The sequence below is a fragment of the Saccoglossus kowalevskii genome, chromosome 7 (genome assembly GCF_978046115.1).
Source record: "Saccoglossus kowalevskii chromosome 7, keSacKowa6.1, whole genome shotgun sequence".
In the NCBI taxonomy this organism is placed as follows: domain Eukaryota; kingdom Metazoa; phylum Hemichordata; class Enteropneusta; family Harrimaniidae; genus Saccoglossus; species Saccoglossus kowalevskii.
Window position 1 is genome coordinate 27,789,839 of NC_140647.1, and position 17,477 is coordinate 27,807,315.

The 17,477-nt window shown below is 33.4% G+C and overlaps 1 protein-coding gene across 2 annotated transcripts; it reads left to right on the forward strand.

Annotated features, from left to right (window-relative positions):
- Positions 1-388: 388 nt before the first annotated feature.
- On the forward strand, positions 389-16,677 carry LOC100372881 (MOB kinase activator 3B-like). Of its 2 annotated transcripts, XR_014929919.1 has the most exons (7): positions 389-449; positions 10,356-10,506; positions 10,947-11,174; positions 11,842-11,957; positions 12,145-12,231; positions 12,779-12,954; positions 12,987-16,677. XR_014929919.1 is itself a non-coding variant. In XM_002736392.4 (6 exons), the coding sequence occupies exons 1-6, from the start codon at positions 414-416 to the stop codon at positions 12,806-12,808; spliced, it is 648 nt and encodes a 215-aa protein (XP_002736438.3). In that variant the 5' UTR covers positions 389-413; the 3' UTR covers positions 12,809-16,677. The 2 variants fall into 2 exon arrangements, 1 of the variants encoding a protein (XP_002736438.3); XM_002736392.4 differs by having other exon boundaries at positions 12,779-16,677.
- Positions 16,678-17,477: the final 800 nt, after the last annotated feature.

Consider the following 17,477-nt stretch of genomic DNA (forward strand, 5'->3'; position numbering starts at 1 on the left):
GGAGAGTTAAGCATATATATATATATATATACCCAGTCAAAAAAATCAAATGATCGCACAATATTATAAGTCTCCGGGGCCGTAAACATCCGCGAGTTGACGTCCGGCGGAAGTACCTGTAGAGAAGGTAGAGGTACCTCTGATGCCTGAGGCTTTAATATATGTTAAATCCATATTTGGTCTTCGTGTCAGCTGTATTATAATATAATTGATGTATTTATTTTCCAGCCGATACGACCTCGGTGATATCCATTCAATTATTTTCGTCTGAATTACATCAATCCGTTTCGCAATACAAAGTCGCATTTGTGGGTCAGATCAGGTGATAGTGAATTAATTTCCACTAAGCTAGGTGGTCGTCAACACGTACTTATTTTTAGCATTTTGGATCATGCGCAGTTAATGTAACCAAGATGGAGGGTTTCGGCAAGTTTTTTCAGCGGGACAAGGTAAATGGCCATTTTATCCTTTATTACCCACCATTACCGTTGTTATTGTAATTGGGTGTCGGTTAGTATGTAATTGGGGTTATTAAGTTTCTACAAACGACGTAAAATTGCAAATTTATCTCGTTCTGGATGAAGACAAGTGACGCTCGTACTTCCTGATCAACAAGGCGGCCGATTAATCTAGGCCACCAATGCAACAACGATCGTCATATAAAAACATAGTTCTAACCAGCTCTTGAAGTGAATTCGCAGATTTATGAACTAAGTAATTATGCCTCGTCTGATTTTAAAATGTCTTAAGTTCAATGTTATTCCTCCATTCTTCGCCGTGGTTCCCTTACTTCTCTTCCACCACTACCGTGGCAATGCATGCACAGACTCGGTAACTTCCTTGTCTTATGAAATATTATGATACATTTCCTGTGCTCTGCACAATTGATCTGATTCTTAGAAGTAATTTCTAGAAGTAATAGTCTGCTGCAGACTATTAAAAACAAACAAACAAATAAATTATAAAGGCTAAATGAAACGCATTTGAAACGTTTCAGCCATGAATATGTTCTTGACTTCCATAATCTTATTTACTACAAAAACATTCTCCTTCAAAAAATTGTTCATTATTCGTACCATCAGCTTCTACAATGTTTACATTTACAGTAATGAACGAACAAATAAAACTTCCAAACGATCATCAAAGTTACGACGTGACTTAACTTCGCCATGTTATACTCCGGTTATACCAATAATTCCTCTTACTCAGTCATGCCATGGAGGTAAAAAGAGAAGGAGTCACAGCCAAGCTTAGATCAGAGGTACCAGGATGGTCGCCGCTGTTTGCACATAGATCAGGGAGTTTATTTGCCGAACGGATCAAGGAGAACAGTTTCCTCTTAGCGCAGTGAGGATTACCATGTATTAGCATACTACGGACGCCTTCGGCAGCACTCGGCATTTTCGTGACAATTCTAGTTGAATTCTTATAAACAAATATGGCCACGATCGATAACGCGCACAAGTTTGACTACGATGCTAAAACTGCTATATCCTTAAATTCAGAAGACGTAAACGAAATCGAAGAACATATTACAGACGAAGAATTTTTGTGCATATGCTGTGAACAAAATGATTGCACGAAAACAAAAAAATGCAGCGATTTTCTTGTACATGGTGTATAAAGAAAATTGACGCACTGCCATAGGAAGTAGGACATACACGGGATATATTATAAACTTCAAAAAGTGTCATTTCGAATCTCAAACTTCAGTATCCGGTACAATGCGGTGCGGTCCATGTCATGCACCATTGCAAGGAACATTAAACGATCTTTGTTTTGGACTAAAAAACAGTACTAGCAAGGTTTTGAAACATTCCAATATTACCGATTCAAAAATACAACGGAAAATGTGCTGAAAAACGAAAAATTACATAAACTTAACAAGAAATACTCCGATTTTCAAAATTCCAACTTTCCCGTTCTCACAAACACGATTCCTCTGCGTATAAAAGATCTGCGCATGCTTTATGTCCTTTGGCTTTTACTGCGACACTGTAAAACAAGACCTTGGAGTGCGTACTGTACGCAGCAATGCTTGAGAGAAATGATGCGTCGGCGACGATCCTGGGGTGAAAAGACGATAAGACAAAGGGAATTATAGGATTAAACTTGGTTAAAACAAAAGAAGTTTAGGAGGATTATTTTGGCTGTGACTCCTTCTCTTTTTACCTCCATGGTCATGCCATGCAAAAAATGTTACTTCTTTTTTATATGAAATAAACGTAAAATTTGATTTAGTTTTATCGGGAGCGATTATTTTTGATCACTCAATCGCTTCAGCGAAAAACACAGACTGCCACAATAATTGTGACGTATTAGTTGACCGGCATGTGTCCTTTGACCCGATGGGTCAAAAACGCCATTAACCAATCAGAATGCCGGGAGAACCCGGAGTTTTCCGAATGGTAGTGATCATAAAAATTACATTGCGGAAGTAAAGCAAATTTCGTAGCACGATGTGTTGGTATGGATTTCAGATAAAAACTGCTTAATGGTTTTCGAAATAGGTGATAAGCAATTTTTAAAAGGTAAAAGAAGTCCTGAAAGAAGAGTTTTTACGATTCGCGATGATAAAAGTTCAAATGTATTTTAGCCAGTCACGCAATAAACACGTTTTACGAGTAGCGTAAACTAATCGTGAACCCCGCTTTGCCTATGTTATATCGGGGTGGAATTGATTTTGAAAGAATTTTAGCTTTCAATCTAAAGACTGCGTCGATCGTCAAAGTATTTACAAAATTAACTTGTATTGTTTATAAGCCACTACCACATTGTGCGACTGCGTCTATTGTTTACAAATTATAATCCATGACTGGTAGGATGCGTGTCGGTCGGTACATCGGACAATAGTCCTGGTCGGAAGTGTGGCAAGATCCCTGATAGCTACGTAGTTCTTTCTTTCTTTTCGACATACAGTTCACAGGATGAACAATGAAAAAAGCACTGTGGCGGTCTTACTAATCACCGTAGCTGCTTGAGACCACAGTGGCGGGCAGGGAAAGCAGCTTGGCGGCCCCGCACACAAATTGAATGCTGGGGAGAACACTGCAAAAAGAATGCTATTTGCATTATTGTTACTATATGCTATATGTCCTAAGGTGCTATAATCACTGTACTGTATCGTGTTAGATACACAATGTATGGCTACAATGCGTCACACATTTTAATTGTGCAATGACTGCACAAGATGTATCCCAGTTGTATAAACACTGTGCTTCATCTAATTACTTACTGGTTGTATGGGAAGCATTAGAAACTTATACATCATGTACCATACTCATCCAACTTAGTACCCAGGGTAATCAGCTCAAAAATTCATGTGTTTTAGAGGGTGGGCACTTAGCTGAGCAACCCTTCAAAAATATGAAAATGACCTTTTAATTTATCATGTGCCAGATTGAGAGAATTATTATGTCTATTTGGGGAGAATAAAATTGCAAAATACTTTTACAATAAATAAACAGAAATGGTCACTAAAAATATGCACATTTGCACCTGAATCCACGATGTTAAAATTAATAGTATCCGTATGAACACAGTCACAAAATAGTCAAAAGCATCATCATTATCTTCATTGTTGAATGTGTTCGATAGTATGCAAACTATTGATGCAAAGCAATGGTATTTTCTTGCCCAATTTGATTCGCAAGAACATCCTTTGACCTGATTGGTCAAGTCTCTTAATTAATAACCAATCAGAATGCTGTGTTTACCAACTCCATAAATTTCGGAAGGCATTCTGGTAACCATCTATGCAATTGCAAAATTGTATTATTGCTGTTGATGTCTGATCTGTAAAAATTGATTTTTGTAACAAAATATGGCATAATTTCTTTAAAAAAAGACTGGTAATTAGCAATTTTTGTAAAGTAAACTGAATCTGGAATTTCATGGTTGTTAACAAGTCATCGTCAAAGCATAGTTTATGCAAAGTTACCATCTATGCATTCAAAACATATTCACTTCAGTCAATATTCGTGCTGTATTATATAAATTCATTTAGCAGTACATGTATTTGGGAAAATTGTCAAACCAAGGTCAAAGACCAGGTTTTCAAAAGTGGGGCAGTGTTCTTCCCAGTCCAAAACAGTGTCGCTGGCTGCGTCGATATCGGATTTGCCCGCGGTGCTATGCATTTCCTTTCCTCCACGATGCTATTATTTATCCCATGATCTGATTTCTTAAGTCTCTCATAGACTGTAAAGTTTCCTGGCTAACTAGTTAAATCTACAAACGCATGGTATTAACGCCAATTTCCCAGGATAATCCCCTGTTGTTTTTCATTGGATATCATTTTAAAAAACAAAGCAGTTCTATAAAGACAAAGCCGTAAGCCCCGGTGTCAAACGCTCTTTGCCAAACGTATATTCATATGCAAATGATATAGTCACACTTGGGGTCAAAAGCCACATGTTTCCAGTGTGTACGAAACGTATTTCCATTATATTTTTAGAAATGTAATTTTACTATTATTCTAGGTTTTGTTTTTTGTCAGGATACTATTTTTGATATTGTATTTGTTTTTTGAGATCAAAATGTGAAAAATATATATTTTTTAATGTAAATAATTTTGACCTCGTGATCGTAATCCAAAATGGCTCACCCACGTAAGAATTCTAATAAAAAAACGTATCACTTGTGTTATTTCTTGGAGGAAAAGCCTCAATTTTTACGTGGTATAACAATGGCAATGATTCGTAATTTCGTTGTCTTGACTTGTTCACAATTGTGTTGAACAGACAACATCGATTAATAAAAAATGCCATAAAGATGGATAATTTCAGCCAGAAACTATTATTGCTCGAACCATGGATGTACATCCATGCTTGAACATAGTAGCTCAAGTATCGTGACTCGTAATAGTTGTTGAACCTAACCGTAAATAAACAGAAACGGAAGACAAGCACGGAGAATCATCAACCCAATGTTTAATTTACCGGGATCGAGCAGGGTTTTATGAAGTTGCTGATTTATGGGCCAAGCAAAGAAACAGAAAACTCAGTATTTCTGTGAGACATTTGCAATACTAAACATGCAGTGCACTTTTATTGTATACAAAAGAGTGATAGATTGTACATAAAATAAATAGAAAAAAAAGGAGAAAACTGGTTTTGTTTTATTTCTCTTTTTTTTATGACAAACAATATGTTAATTTGTGCAAATTATAGGCTAATTATTATGCAAATTAGCCGTGACTCTATGGAAAATTTCTAGGGAGAACACTGTGGAGGAATCGGTGCTAAATCGGATGAGTATGATATTGTTGAAATGCATGTAATTTTATAGTTGTGGTTTATGAAATGCAGTACTGTAGAATACTTTATTTTCGCTTGGAATTTATTTTCGCTATTTTCGTTGAAGGGATGATTCCGTGAAAATAAAATCCAGCGAATATACTTTTTTTCTACATTTCACATTAATCGCATACAAAATCAGTGAAAATAAATTCCATACAAAACACCCAAAAAGCCTTTTCAGCGAAAATTAATTCCAGCGAAAATAAAGTACTCCACAGTATTTGTTGGTCAGCCAATTTCTAAGGTACTGACTGGTCTAGACTAATTAAAAATGTCTGATAACAATCACATACTCAATTATAGTAATGCTATTAATTCATTAGTCCATGTAGTAAAGTGTTACCATACACGTATGCAGTGTTCTCTCCCCAGGTCTTTTAAGAGTATCACTATCAGGTCCAATACTGCTTTTTTTTCCTGATACTGTTTCCCTCAAGATGGGTCGTTTCTGATTCATTTCAATGAAGGTTTTGTCTTATGTGGGCCATTGTTTTGCAAGGATGAATAAGTAATTAGCGCCAGACATTGCCTGTTTTAGCGGTACTGATAAACTTATTGGCGTGGCTGCGAGGTGGCTAAACAGAACAATACCTGTGAAACGATCGATCCTAGACAATTATTTAGTATTCACTGGTCGGTCTGTGAATCCAATGACTTTTTCGGTAGCGTTCCAGACATTGCAAGAGATATATGTAATAATCACAGTGATTCACTACTATTGGGTTCAAAAATTATTTATGATCATTCAAAATATGGTGGTCATCCGTTCAACCCAGTACTGATCTTTACCGATGTTGCGACACCACGAGCAGTGAAACGGAAGGCTGAATCCCCCACGTCTAGCGGTTTTGATTCTAAGTGATTACACTTAATCTATGGCCTACTAATAAGCAAACACTCGACAGCAATAGCAAGGAAGTTTGTCAGTTTTAGTCAAGATATAAATTTTCTGTTTTATGCATGTGATCTAATATTTGTAAACAATGTATTTGCACACTATTCCAAGTGTCTTCTCGAGCAGACAGGAATGTTTCACATTCGCTTTTGAATGGTTTCCATCTTTCTCAAATAAAACAAAGCAGTTGATTTCTATTTTAGTCAATGTTTATTCTCATTTGATATTTTTAAACAAATTATGCACTCATTATATAATCAGTAAATATGCTAATTTTTTTTGTTTTTACCGAATGATGATAAGGAAGACTAAATGGCGGTAGTTTCCTGCCGGGTTGATCACGATATTTGGTTTGTATCAAAAGCACGTCTCACAAAGGAGGTATTTTTTTCGAACGATAATTTGATAGCTCTCAATAAATCTCAATCGTTGCCTTGTGTATGGGCTCAAAGTCTGTACTGAACATTAAACCGCAATGTTTTTATTTCCTTTTTCTGGCTACTAGTTTGTTGTTCAGACTTTGTAGTTGTACGAAATTAATTTCGCTATTTTGAGCATATTCACTCTTTTATTTTCATGAATTTGTCAAGGAAACAATCTGTTTAATTGTTATTTTACATGTTCACGTAGATTTAATTTACCGGTAGCAGATTTTACTTGTCAGGGAAATTAGTGAAATAAAAACCCAGTGAATAATTAAAGCATTACATTAACCATATTCAATCACGCAATAATTTGGGCGTATGGACACAGTGTTAAATTATCGACTGTCGAAAAAGCTGTTGATTTAATGAATTTGTAAACGTAATTTTATTTTGTTAATTTATAATTATGATGAAGATAACCATGATTTAATAATAAAAATTAACCTGAAACTTCACTACAATTGGCATAAATATGATGTATATGTGAATTCATACCCTAGTCTCTGGTTATCATAACAATAGATATGGTAATTAACACTTAATTTTGCATATTCTTTAATATGCTAATTCAATTGTTATGTAAATTATCATAATTGTTAAAAATAAACCTGGGGGGAATACTGCATGTATGAGTATCGTATTTCCTCGTATAGTAGAGCATGCACTTATGTATATGAAGTCTTACCAAATTATGCACATGTTGGGAAGATCATTCTCTTCTTGAAGTTTGCCACACATTTGTGTATTCTCCAGTGCCATTGATTACACTAGGTACATGTATATTACCTGACATTATTATTATATAATATTACCAGAGGAAGTTGTGAGTTAAAAATACTAACTACATGTATATCTGCATTTTGATTGATAACGATCTTTATTTGCAAACATTGAGTAAATCTACATATTGACACATTGGCTGAATACCATAAAATGTACAAGTTATTTTGACCATAGACACACCTCTGTCAGCACATGTGATGCTAACAGAAGACATACAACAGTCCAAACAAGCAGCAACATTACAAAACTGTCAACATTTTTTAATGTGACTGTATGAATAAAATACACACAAGAACATCTATACTTTAATTTTTTTAATCAAACTGTTTTCCTGGAATGTGACATTCACTGTGGAGTCATCGCTGAAGTCATGTTTATCTTTCGTTGATCTTGTTTTGCATGTACATGTACTACTCACTACAAACAGCTGAACAAATTCACCTCTCTGTACCCGTGTTCTGTAGACATATTCCCATTCATTTATCGCATTTTCCTCTGTAAATCCTATTAAAGGAATACATTATTGCGAATGAACTAAAGCAATGACATCATCAAATTTGCTGGTATTGATAATGCTGTAGTTTAATTAATTATTAATTATTGAAAATTCATGTCTAATAATCTTGTTTCAAATATTATTTGGTTTCTGTTAATATATAAATTAATGTAACATGTTTATCAAAAATTGAGTACAGGTACATGTACCGGTAGTTAAGCAGAGATTTTGTTAAGACTTTTCCTTTGTTATAACTGTGTGCATACATGTACAAGTATAAAAACTGTTTTGCAGATACGAGTGTCATAAATCATGTTTAAAGTTGTTTACATTACCCAGTTTTGCAAAGTTTAGAATTTCTGTAAAATCTCACTCAAAGCCCATTGTATTTTGTTTTTAAGATTGGGCAGTCAAAATAGGGTAGATTTGGTTATAAGGAACCATACAATTTGTTTTCGAAATCTCAATTACAATGTAGCGTTAGGGACAATTCTAATTATTTTTCATATTTTTGGAGTGAAGCAGTACATTTTTCAAGAACACTCAGGCCCTTTGTCTTAAATGGTTAAACAAAATTAGGACATTTTGTAAAAAATACCAGCAAATTGCTGATGTCCTGTTGTGCATCTAAATAATTTTTAGTTCCTTTCTGTCATTTTTTGTCAATGCACGTATGCTAAGAAGTCTTCTTGCGTGATGACATACAATTACCCAGAATGCATTCCACCTGTGATGCTGTTACGTGCATGCACGCCATATGTTTACAGAGACAGCATGCATAAAATTGAAATGGTGACATGCTGTAGACAGCGGTTAACCAACCTGGGAATTAATTATTAACGTGGTCTGTGCTATGTTTACATCTCAAACCAAAGAATTAATGTTAACACTCAAACACATATGTTGAAAAGTGATGATAGGTTCTCATAGCTATGACCTGTATCAAGGTTAAAGAATAATCATGATTAAATTCAGCTGTTTGGGATTAAACTGTGTCAAGCACCAACTAAAGCTCGTTCATGGGTATTCAACCTATTAAATAAGGTCAAAATATTATCATGTTTTTAAAAGTGTTATAGAAACCCAGTATGAAAACATGCAAAATTGTTGAACTATAATTGCTATAAGAATTCAAGTTAAAACATAAACATTTCATAAAAAATAAATAGTATTCAAAATTCACAATAATTCAGGACGACATTATAACGACATATTATTTTTTTCACTATATGAAATTTCACTTTTGGCATACACCTTTGCCATAGGAACTGATGGCCCAATGGCTTAAACATTTTCACAGATGACTAATTTTTTGTAGGAAAAGTAATTGATGACCATACATTTTTTCTGAATTTTGTGAGCAACATTATGATATAAAACCATATGGTAAAAGTCCAGGAAATTCAGGGATACATTTTAATGATAGCCGGCTACCTTACATGTACTGTTTGTTTACATGGATTGACACAGATACATCATCTGTGGGCTTAACGCTCCAGTTACTATGGTAATATTAATTCAACTCATGCCATCAGTCACTGCTGTCTCTCTGACCACAGAACCTTGAATAAACCCTGATTTAATCCATCAATGACTTTGTTTTCATATTTGGAAAATAATTACTGTTTACATAGAATTTCACATGAAAGTATTTTGCCTGGTTTCAATTTATAAGTTATAAACTATAGCTTAAACTAAAAATTTGTTGAATAAATGTGTCAGCAATATACATTCAAGACTGACATTTCAATCCGGCAGCCCCTTTTTATGCTGCAAAATATACATGTACATGTATATTATGTTGAACTGGTTTATCTGAAATCACTGATGTATCCGATACACCATGACTTGTGTATTTTAACTTGAAAAAAGTTTGTATAATTATTTAGTACTGCACATTGTACAATGTAACACTACTTGTATTTTGGTTTTAAATCAGAGGAAACCATCAACAGCAATATGATATATCGGGTGAATAAAAATAAAAACCTTTGATGTACCAGTAGAACATGTATTATTGTACAATGTATTATAACTAGTAGAGCTGTTTAACACATACATGTATTATATATTAACAGTGTTTATTTTGTTTGTTTATTTAGTCTGCACTCTCTAGCCTGTTTCACATTTAGCATGTCTAAGGACTTGCATCAAGACATTCAATGGAAGGGAGTACACGTATCTAGCCAATGGGGTGCCTACATGACTGATGTTATTTTTAATCCTGTAAATCCTGCCAACTTTTTCCACCTGCAACAAAATAAATCTGAATAATTGACCTTTAACAATGGACTATAACAGTTTGATTTCTGTATATATTCTCAGTTTTTATATTTGGTTGTTTTATGACAAACTCACAATCACCACTATTGACCCCTGATTGTACAGATACAAACAAAAAATGTATGTTACATGTAACAATGTGTCTCTTGAATTTTTTTTTTTTTATGTTTCAGACATTTCGTCCGAAGAAGAAATTTGAACCTGGAACTATGCGATATCAATTACATAAAAAAGCACAGGCTTCATTAAACGCAGGGTTAGATTTGAAATCCGTTGTCCAGTTACCAGCAGAAGAAGACTATAATGATTGGATAGCCGTACATGGTAAATTATTTGCATATCATTATTGCCCATGACAAAATTAGTTGAGTTTGCAAAGTGACCATGTTGAGGCATGAATAAAATGATACATGGTAGCTGCATGGACACATTGGATTTTAGGTTTCTAGTTTGGGGAATACATTTGTTTCTTAGGAACATGTAGAAGCTGACTATGATGTTTATTTGTTTGGTATTTGCAGTCATGAGGCCATAGTTTCCTAGCGACATGAACAATTTCACTCATAATTAAACTTCTACGTATCATGTACAAAATGTATAATGCTTTTTCATCCGATTATATCGTGATGATTCGATAACAATATTATTGAATTATGCTAGTGCAATGTATACACTTAATATGATTTACCAGTACTTAAGTTTAATTTTTCATGTGCGAATGAAGACTATTTCTCAGAATAATTCATTTTAAAATTCTTTTTCAGTTGTTGATTTTTTTAACCGCATAAATCTCATATATGGAACAGTATGTGAATTCTGTGATGCGACCACATGTCCCACTATGTCGGGAGGTCCCAAATATGAGTACATGTGGTGTGACGGTGTGAAATACAAGAGGCCAACACAAGTACCAGCAAATAAATATATTTCCTTACTCATGGAATGGGTAGAAGAATATATCAACAATGAAGATATTTTCCCCATCAATGTTGGTAAGTGGCATATACATCTACATCCAGTGTTTATTTAAATACCCTAGGCTTACATGTTATGTAGACATTATTCATGCAGTAATACTGCATATCTTTAAAGGTATACCTTACACTGAAAACAAAGAGCAACTTGTCCAACTTTCGGCATGGTTGTTTAAAATAGTTTCGGCTAATACTGCCTTGGCAAACATGGAATATTATAAAAAATGACAAAATTGATCATATTGTTTTGCCCAATTGAATATGTTACTATAACGTATCCATACATGTATACTATATTTTTTGTATGATAAGCAATATGTTTTACTGATGTTTAATTTCACTTCGTTTTTAAATGATTTTCATTTTTTTCAGAATTCATTAGTTGAAATTACTCTTATTCATTGGGGTGAAAAGTGACATAATTTGTTGTTCTCAAATCAAAATTATTTTTAGTGTCAGACAATAGGGTATTGGAAAGCTGTTTGTGTGTACTGAATTTATTACCTTTACCACAGAATGAATTTTACAGTCCATGTGTAAATCACGATGCAGTATAACTTTCATCTTGACGTTTTTATGAATTGAAAAACATAAAATTTAAATGCATGTGAAAGAAAGTGGCTTTCCAATATTTTGAAATCACCTACAAAAGAATTGTAACTGAACCTTATTTATCTTGTTTCAGATGTTCCATTCCCTAAAAACTTTGTTCCAGTCTGCAAGAAGATTTTGACAAGACTATTCAGAGTATTTGTCCATGTCTATATACATCATTTTGATAAAGTAGTTGATATCGGAGCTGTGAGTATTTTTCTCCACATTCTATAGTTTATACATTTACTGCTATTCAGTATAAATACCCTAAGACTTGGTGTGTTATGTGCAATGATTCTCAAACTGAAAAATATTGATGATAAATTTACAAATACTCCTTTACACCGGATATTCACCTTAAATTTACAAGATTGAATATTTGTTTTATTTACAGGAAGCACATGTGAACACATGTTATAAACATTTTTATTACTTTGTAACTGCGTATAAACTTGTAGATCCGAGGGAACTTGAACCTCTGGTAAGTGACATTGACAGTAAAAAGAAGAACTAACACACTTGCTTTAATAGCAATTTATCACTGATAGAAGTACACATAAACCAAATGTTTTATATGGTACTGGTATACTTATTATAACTATATTCACATGATATTCACATGAGTACTGTGGTACTACTGTGAATAGGGTGAATACAAAAGCTATTTGCATTGTTGTTGGACATGTACTTCATCATTCTCATGAATAGTAGAATCCCTTCCAAGGCTTTTTATGAAAACTCTCATTATTTGTGTTTGTCTTGTGAGAAGCTATTGATACAAAACTCCAACCTCAAATGGAGTTTACTTTAGAATCTAGCCTGTGTGTGTTCCCAATTAAATCCGTGTGAACATGTAGAATAACAATGGAATTCATTGTTTCACTGGAATGTTTGTAAATTTAAAACCCAGTGGTTAGATCAATTATCAAATCAGCCAAATTCTCAAGATGCTTTGTAACATACATAAAAGCACTGTCTTCGCCTGTACAAGAATCATTCTAATATCTTCCTTTTTGTTTAATTCACAGAGAGAAATGACAGGCAGAATTTGTAAGTAGTAAAATGCTGACTTTGGTTGCAAGTATAAACCACCTTAACAAGAATTCGCTATTGGTTCTAGCTCGGTAGCAAATCGCAAATGCCTTCCATATTATATGCAGCAACCCATTTATGTTAGCTACTCATAGTATGCAAATTAGATTAGGTCATCTATTTGTAATATGCAGATTAGATTAGGTCATCTATTTGTAATATGCAAATTAGATTAGGTCATCTACTTAAACAGTGTCAAATATTGTTTGTTTTTGTTCACCCCTGAAACCAGTTTTCTTAGCTTTACTTGCAAGAGTTATCTATGATTTTTGCAAAATTATTCATTTTCTATTACATATTATTAAATTGTCCACTTTATTTGGGATAAAAATTGCCAAATTGTAATTCAAAATAGTATTCTTTGCAATTTATCACATTCAATATAGAGAAGAACATTTTGCGTATAATTATTTGATACTGTATGTTGATGATTACATTTAAAAACAAAAACACTTCTTGCAGCATACAACCTTATTCAGCGGAACAATGTAATTTTTTTTAGTACGCATGCACATTAATTGTTTTATTACAATCATTGCATACATGTATGCATATTGATGTTTTTCATTTTCATTGAAGGAATACTTTTGTGTGATGCAAAAGAAGCATTTTTAGTTTATTATAAATCATAATTCATTTTTGTCTTCAACATACAGTATCAATATTTAAAAATAATGTATTCGTTCATCTTTAAAGTTTGTATATTCACAGGATTCGATTCAGCGGATTTTACTTATCAATTAGAAAATTAAACCTCTGTGCATAATTATTGCATTTACAGTACTTTATCTACATTTTTTTCCCTAAGACCATTTAAATCTTGTGATTACTCTCTGTGGTTCTGATTGGTTCATGTGTACTGCATTCTAAGGATAAATGTAGCTAAGAAGTAGAAAAGTGGAAATTTTAAATGTACTATGAATTCCTGATATTTTCCAGAGGTAAATGTTTCATCAAATAAATGACAAAAAAGTATATAAAAATAACAATTTGATTCATTGGAAACAATGACTTTGATATTTGGCAGCCATTTTTGAATTGTAAGACAGGCATAATACGATTGATTAAAATTCCAATACTTATTCAAGTTTTTATAAAAGATTATAAATTAAACAAAGTTTCCGGAAATTCCAGTTTCAAAAGTATGTTAGCCACAATCATCCTGAAGTTGATGCTGATAACAAAACTATTTCTAATATAGGATCAATAAATGGGAAAATTGTTGTACTGCAATAATAGTTATATAAAATGCATGGTGAGACAATCTTTTTGTTTGGTTTGCTAGGAAAATTGATTAGTTAATTGACCATAATCAATTATTGTGCCTATAAAGAATTTTAACAGTGTTTACAGCTGTTTAACTTTATGTATCTACAGATAACACAGTTCATGACAACGTCCACTACACCATTTATTTAAGACTCGTCTACGTTCATGTGAATATTACAGTCGCTCCTGCTAAGCTATTTTATTGCTTTTATATTGTGCATTCTCAAAATATAAAAACAACCATCACTGTAGTAGTAGTAGTAGTAGTAGTAGTGTATACAAGTACTACTACTGTAAAATCTGTATTAGAAGCCGCGGCATCTACACATATGAGAAATGATGATTTTTTGGTTCTCAATTATTCAAAAAGAATGGGTGCGACTTCTATTAGGGATGCGGCTTCTAATACAGATTTTACGGTACCATTTACTCATTCATAATTCATATTACCAGTTGGTTCTTTTTTTAAGATATTTTTAAGCACTTATATTTTTACAGATCAGTAGCAGCAAATAAGCTCTCCTACTCTAGCTGTAGTAATCTTAATGTTATGCTTTCACACGCCTGCATTCTTAATCATCTTAAAGATATTTTAAATAGATATTCTTATACCATCTTGAATATGTAAATTTTGTGTGTACAATTAACTTATGTTTTCAGGATTTTCTGTCTTATTGGATTGTTTTACTGATGTTTAGTGATAATTATATATTGGTACATGAGGGTTACCTCCAGCAGTGGCTATTTATATATCTACTTAAATACTGTTTGGTTTTTAATCTTTATGGAGTACCATTTAATTTTTGTTGTTGTTAGAAACGATTAGAGTTGACCATTTGTTTAGTTTTATTTAGTGTATATGGTTATAGTATTATTGTGTGTAATGTAACAGTAATATGGTATAGATTACTATACCATTCATGACTACTCAATAATATGACCTTGATCATTTTTGGGGGATAGATTGACAATTGCTGAGGAAATCTATCACTGACATCAAGATTAAGGTCATAGTGCATTATGCACTGTGTACACTACTCCCTCATTACAAAGCATCATTGTACATGAATGAGTATGTAACCTCGTGAGTTGAATGGCGCTCTTTAAGTGGAACATTTAGTAATGCCATTTAGAGCACATAACCTGAGTGAATATTTTTTACTGTACATTTTTATTTGGATAACATGTTCACAAACTATATGTAATCGGTTTGTAGCAGTTTTTTGTATGTTTTACATGGGTTAGGAGTTTACTATATACTCAACAATTTCCATGTGTAGGTATGACTGTGTTATTTAATGGACTTTGATCTGTAACACATTGTACACCACACAAATCATTGGCAGCTTATTGCTCAGTGTCTCGACGTATTAAAGGGTAGCTGTCATCATGGCCGCATGCGTTGAAAAGCATTGACGTTTTTCACTACACCTGTTGGTGGCTGTTATTTCTGTTATCACTTACTGATAGGAATATGACAAATGATTGTGTTCCCGTAGACCACCTGCACATTTCTGCCGCTTCAAAACCAGGTAGAACGGAATATTAAATCCATAATATTTTACGTTAGAAGACGAGAAACAGTTTCATAGGGGAGAGACTGCTTCAAGTGATACAGTCGTTGAAGCCTGTCATGTTCAATACAATCCCCAACATATTAAATGCATTGCTTACAGAAAATTCAAACAAATACTACATGATGACAGGTATTTGTTTTTACATTTAAAAAGAGACTTAGTGATTTACTTGATATTAATTAAAATATCTAATGATCACTTTTAGCAACAAACCCTTTCCCATGAAATGTATGGTATTGATGCAGATTTGTTTATTTCATATACTTATATAGCTTTACTCACAAAGTATTTACTCGTTATATACCCATGAAATCAGATTTCAATATAGAACTCATTAACACTTTTTTTCACATTTGTATTTTTCGTTGTGCCAATATTGATGAGTTTTTTGTGCAAGAGTACGTGGATTGCAGCAGAACTGAATGACATTGTCACACAAGGTATATGTAGTAGGTCTTTGTGATAAGAATTTTTTGAAATTTAAAGAACAATGTAATTTTTCAGGTAAAAAAGGTCAGTATTATTTTATACTTCCAAATGTGACATAATGATTGGCTAAAAAAAGCATTTGATTTGTACTTTATATTATGAAAGTAGTATATGTCAATTATATTGCGATTGGCTAAAAGCAACACCTTGGTATATCATGGGTTGTCTGACAATTTCTACTATTTTCCGAAATAATGTCTCACAACAGGCAGTGACTATTCGTTTTTTTTATTTAGTTCTTAAACAAACAAATATTCATGAAATAAAGGTGTCATTTTTTGTCTGTATCAGAAGTCAACACAAGTGAGCTCATTTACAGACGCCGTGATATGTGTCAAATGTGGTTGAGTATTTCAATGTGCGATAACAAAAATTGATAATATACCACTACATTCATTGAGGTTTTCTTTTAAATTAAATCCATGAACTTTTGTACCATCAACTCAATATGTATGTCAACACTGTATATATATATATCCAAATAAATATTATTTATCAGTTGTGTTCAGTATTTTTATGTGTTTGAGAGTGGAAACCGTTGTCAACAGTCAGCTGGTGCACACGTGATTATTTAGTTTTATGCCGCATTCAAGAGGGTGGCCCCCTTATAGTAAATATCGCATTTATTTTATTATCATGTGTGCTCCAGCTGACTGTGCCATTGCCTACCTAAATCTAGTGCCATTTATTTGGATGAAGTAATAATAGATGGCATGTCCTAGTTAGAATATGATGGTTTTATACCTTGGATTAAGTTAGAATAGGCTGGTCTGACCCTGAATGAACTTAAAATATGACAATCTGAATCTGGATTAATGTGTTCGTGAATGCAAATACTACGAATGTTTATTCATTTTTAGTCCCCCTTCGGACACAGTCCAAAAACGGGGACTTATGTTTTGACCTCTGTGTGTCCGTGCGTGCATCTGTGCCTGTATCTTAGAAATGCCTGGACCAATCACAATCAAACTTCACACATACATCATACATGATATTATACATATGCATGTCAATTTGTTTCACGATCTGGTTCAAGATGGCCGAATGGTGGCCATTTTTGTGGTAAAAAATCATTAAAATCAAGCATTTCCCCGACTGTTTACAGATGGAATTTGTTCAAACCTTGTATATACTTAGACATTATAGGACCTTGATGCATATTATTTTGTTTTACGATCTGATTCAAGGTGGCCGAATGGCGGCCATTTTTGTGCTAAAAAATCATTAAAATCGAGCATTTCTCGGCTGTTTACACATGGATTTTGTTCAAACTTGGTATATACACTAGACATTATGGGAC

Excerpts from the sequence above, each read along its gene's own strand:
- LOC100372881 (XM_002736392.4), top strand. The coding sequence starts at position 414 with ATGGAGGGTTTCGGCAAGTTTTTTCAGCGGGACAAG. Across the intron at positions 11,958-12,144 it reads AAGTAGTTGATATCGGAGCT|GAAGCACATGTGAACACATG; the intron begins GTGAGTATTTTT and ends TTTTATTTACAG. Across the intron at positions 12,232-12,778 it reads CGAGGGAACTTGAACCTCTG|AGAGAAATGACAGGCAGAAT; the intron begins GTAAGTGACATT and ends TTTAATTCACAG.